The following is a 4,287-nucleotide window of genomic DNA, read 5'->3' as shown; positions in this document are numbered from 1 at the left end:
CCGCGACCTTTTTCGGTGTCCACCAGCTACGTGGACGCAAGGTATTACCTAGAACCAATCTCTCCTTTACAAGTTGTTGGTATTGATGATAAGGGCCGCCCCACAGGGGTGACGACCTCTGAATTGGGACAATGGGGGCTCGCGGTCGCAAAAAACGACCTCGAAAGGCCTGGATATGCGGTGCCATCTCCAAGTGTTAATTAATGGATCACGACCTCATAGAGGAAGAGGTAGCGGCCTTTCATTCTTTGTATGATAGATTGTCTTCATATTTGATCGAAAAAGAGGCCTATGCACAAGTAGCGACATTGGAATACATCGACGAAGAATTCTCCGATCAGGAGGAGGAAGAAGAGCCTATTCGATTGGCTCCAGCAGCATTGGATGATACACCACCAAAGGTTAGAGATCCTATAGAAAAGGTAAATTTGGGCAGTAAGGAGAAGCCAATAGAAGTGGCAATAAGCTCAAAATTAGAGCCTGGTGAAAAACAGGGGCTCATCAATTTATTGCGGGAATATAAGGATTGTTTCGAGGAGAAATATGAAGATATGCCCGGATTATCTCCTGACTTGGTCTGCCATAAACTGCCGACTATCCCCGATCAAAATCTGGTGAAGCAGGAGTCCAGGCGAATGAACTCAGAAACCCAGGTGTCACTACTACACAAAAAGCTTCACACGACGGTTTAAAACTGTCGTCTCACGTTTTGCATTTCCGTGGTCTATCGAGGCGTCGTCTGATGAAACGCTATCAGACGACGGTTTTCAACCGTCGTATACCGATCATTGGGTCGACGGTGTGCAGCTAAATCCGTCGTCTGATGGGTCGGCAGATCTGCCGACATGCTGTCGACAAGCTGTCGACAAAAGTTTGCCATGGTGTGACTTCCGTTCCTACCACGGTTTTTAGAAAGTTTCCTTGGTGTGACCTCTATTCATACCACAGATTTTAGAAATTTGCCGTAGTGTGACTTCTATTCATACCACGGTTTTTAAGAATAAATATGGTGTGATGACTTAAAAATTCAATGAATGTGTGCTTTCACACGACGTATATAACTCTAACCATTGTATTATGACATCTGAGACAATAGTTTTTGCTAATACTTGTTGTCTTTGTGTGCATCCAACAATGATATCAATAAGAACCGTCGTGTGAATTGTAGAAATTTTGTTTGATTCCAACCTATTATCCTCATCAGGCGACATATTTTTTCATATATTGTTGTTGTAATGGCAAGATTTAGATTCTGGAATGAAAAATGACCAAAAGAACAGTAAATTAATCATAATAGATAGTTGTTATAATCCCATAGCAATCTAAATGGGTCTGATAATGCTAATTGTATCTACAAAATAGGAGAACAGAAAAAAAATCCAAGTCAAGTTCTAATTCACTGATCTCCTGCTCTTCTTAGCTTTTGTCTTCAAAATTAGGCTTCACTTCATAACATTGGCACTCTCCATGGCCTAAAGAACAGTAATGGGGCTTCCTCATTGAAAGAGTTCTAGGATGTTGCAGTGCTCCAAATACAAGAAGTTGTTGTGTTAATTATACAGCAGCCAAATATTCTCATTTGGTGCTCCAAGTACTTACATTTACGGCAGCTACAGCATTCTCAGAATCCATCACTGCCTCACTGCTGCTAACCAAACAAGAAACTTATTACATACATATCAACAAGAAAGTAAACACCTTGTTACATATCAACAAACTCCACCTAAACTCAATTCCCATAAATAAGTCATAATTAACCAGTCTGATAAAGCAGTTTGGGCCAGAATAAAGGAGATAATTGAGACCCCCCACCCCAATCGGATCTAGCAGACTTTCCAAAATTGTGAAGAACTAATCCTTATCTAAACTCCAACTGGCCTCTGATTGAAAGTTTAGTGTCATTTTCTGTGACTTAAAGCCTGAATGAACACACAAGATAGCTTGTGGTACATGTCCAGAAGATGGGACAGAATAACAAACAAGACATCCTTGTACCTTTTATTCAAGTATATTCCTCTTCACCAAAAGAAAATTCAAGGGTATATCCCCATTATTCAAAAGATCAAATTATCATTATAACCATGTATGTCTGCTTCTTTGTTAAACAAATATATCAAGTAACAAAAGCATTCAAGTACAAGGGAGGTAATGACTTACAGAAGGCTTCCATCAGCTAGACATTTCCTGCAAGATACAGGGTATAAAGTATAAACAGTCATTACACGAGCCAGAATACAAACAGTCAGTACAAGCAAGAAATTGCTTCAGAAAAATTAATATCTAAACTCGTAAATGTTAAAGTTCATCTCCATATCATATATACAAAAGGACTCCTAAAATGGTATGTAAAGCTAGCTATCTTTAACACCAATTGAAACAAAGAATCATAATCAGCTACCAAATTCAGAGAAGCAGCTTGAGAACCACCGAGGAGGAAAATAAGGAAGGGGAACAAGTTCTTGTGAAGACCTGCAATAAATAAAGACATAAATGTGACTGGAGTAAGTGTTGCTACCAAACTATCATAAAAGTATAAACTAAAGAGTGCGTATTTTCCCCAACATTCTGCATCAGCCTTCCTCTCCACACACTCAAAATATTATTCTGCCATAAAGGTTTATAAGCATTCCTATTGTTGAAAAAAAAAATGTTTATGAAAAGATGTGCATATATTTTGCTCTTGGGACTTCGTGAACATGTTATGCACTCAGAATCTCATAATTCATGAACCACTGATTAATCTAAACCAGAGTAGAATTAGAAAAGCTAGGTAGATCTAATTACCAGATTCAATGTGTACGAAATTCCTGTACGATTTCAAAAAGGCCAGCAATTTAGGATCAGCTGCAGTTGCATCCCACACCTGGAAACATATTAACAGTTAAACAATCTTGATATCAAAGCTGTACGTACAGATGGAAAAAAAAAAACCACATCAGAACCATTGAGTTTGGCCTCCTGGATTGCTTCCTTTGCAACAACAGCAGGATCTTTCTCATATCCCTTCTCAGAAATAGGGATCTGGAGTCTACGTGCATGAGTACGCAACTGCTCAACAGCCCCTGATCGGAATGTATCACATGCTGCCATCATAACACTGACCTGATGTTGCTGGAGCCAATAGGCAACCTTGGACAAATTAGTAGATTTCCCGACTCCATTGACACCAACAAAAACAACAACATAAGGCTTGCCCTGCTCCTTGTCAGCATGCACATCCCTCAGTATATCAATAGAGCGCCTAGGAGTTAAAATACAAACAAGAGCTTCTTCCATTGCTCCCTGAACTGTAGAAGAAATTCTTGTAAATGAACCCAACTTTTTTCCCTCAAGACTAGCTGCCACTGATTCACAGAGCTTCTCAGCTATCTCCTCAGCCACATTCTTGGTCATGAGCCTATCCTTGAGAGCTTTCAAAGCTGGTTCCAGATCCAACCTCTCAAAGTTTGCCTTGCCTGCAATACTCTAAAACATAGATGAATCAGGCTTGCTTTGCTTTCCAACTTCCTCTTCCTCTTCAGCTTCACTTTCACTACTGTAATCCTCATCCCTATCCATCATACTTTCACCATGATCTGCTGCCACAACCTCAATATTGTATTAAAACCATTTGAATTAGTTACACTACTACATACTACCATTTCATACCAAAAGCCAAACCAAAAATATCAAACACAAGTAAAAAACTTAAACTTCCTTTCTTGAGCAAATGAAACATACGCAAATGATGGTAAAAACAAACTAATAAAATCAAAATTGAATTCAAACTAATAAAATCAAAACTTCTAATTAGTGAATGAAAAAACTGAACTCCTTAAACGGCAACGTATGGAGGAGGAGGGATGACGTACTCAGTGGAGAGCATGGAGGAGGTCGAGGCCGGAGACGATGAAGTAGGCAAGAGTGAGGCGATTGATCTCTTGGATCTGGTATTGGTTTAGAGGAGAAGGAAACATGGCAAGTCTTGCTAAAAGCTGCAGCTAATTCCCCTCTTAATGCTGTAAGCCTCTAAGTCCATAGCCCGCAAAAGTTCGTTCCTGACAGTACAAATTCTTATAGCTTCATGCTGATGCAACTAAAATGGAATCTTAAATGAAAAATGAAAGTTTAAATTAATAATCAACATGAGATTTCAAATAAACATTTGAAAGGACCTACTTTGAAGCATCTGGTGATGCAATCTCGACTTCAGGCTGTTGACAAGCAATTATGCATATTAGTATCCAGAAAATAGTATGATTAATAAACCACATACTCAAACATCAATTTTTAAAGGTGGAAGAGACC

General features: G+C 39.1%; 1 protein-coding gene across 1 annotated transcript; it reads right to left on the bottom strand.

The window, feature by feature from the left end:
* Positions 1-1,250: 1,250 nt before the first annotated feature.
* On the bottom strand, positions 1,251-4,002 carry LOC133733397 (uncharacterized). Its single transcript, XM_062161027.1, has 5 exons — positions 3,852-4,002; positions 2,932-3,455; positions 2,785-2,863; positions 2,158-2,469; positions 1,251-1,645 (listed from the first exon to the last, which is right to left on the bottom strand). The coding sequence occupies exons 2-4, from the start codon at positions 3,391-3,393 to the stop codon at positions 2,303-2,305; spliced, it is 708 nt and encodes a 235-aa protein (XP_062017011.1). The 5' UTR covers positions 3,394-3,455; positions 3,852-4,002; the 3' UTR covers positions 1,251-1,645; positions 2,158-2,302.
* Positions 4,003-4,287: the final 285 nt, after the last annotated feature.

The sequence above is a fragment of the Rosa rugosa genome, chromosome 2 (genome assembly GCF_958449725.1).
Source record: "Rosa rugosa chromosome 2, drRosRugo1.1, whole genome shotgun sequence".
NCBI classification, from domain to species: Eukaryota; Viridiplantae; Streptophyta; class Magnoliopsida; order Rosales; family Rosaceae; genus Rosa; species Rosa rugosa.
The sequence above is the reverse complement of the archived record's forward strand: the minus strand, read 5'-3'. Positions and strand labels throughout refer to the sequence as shown.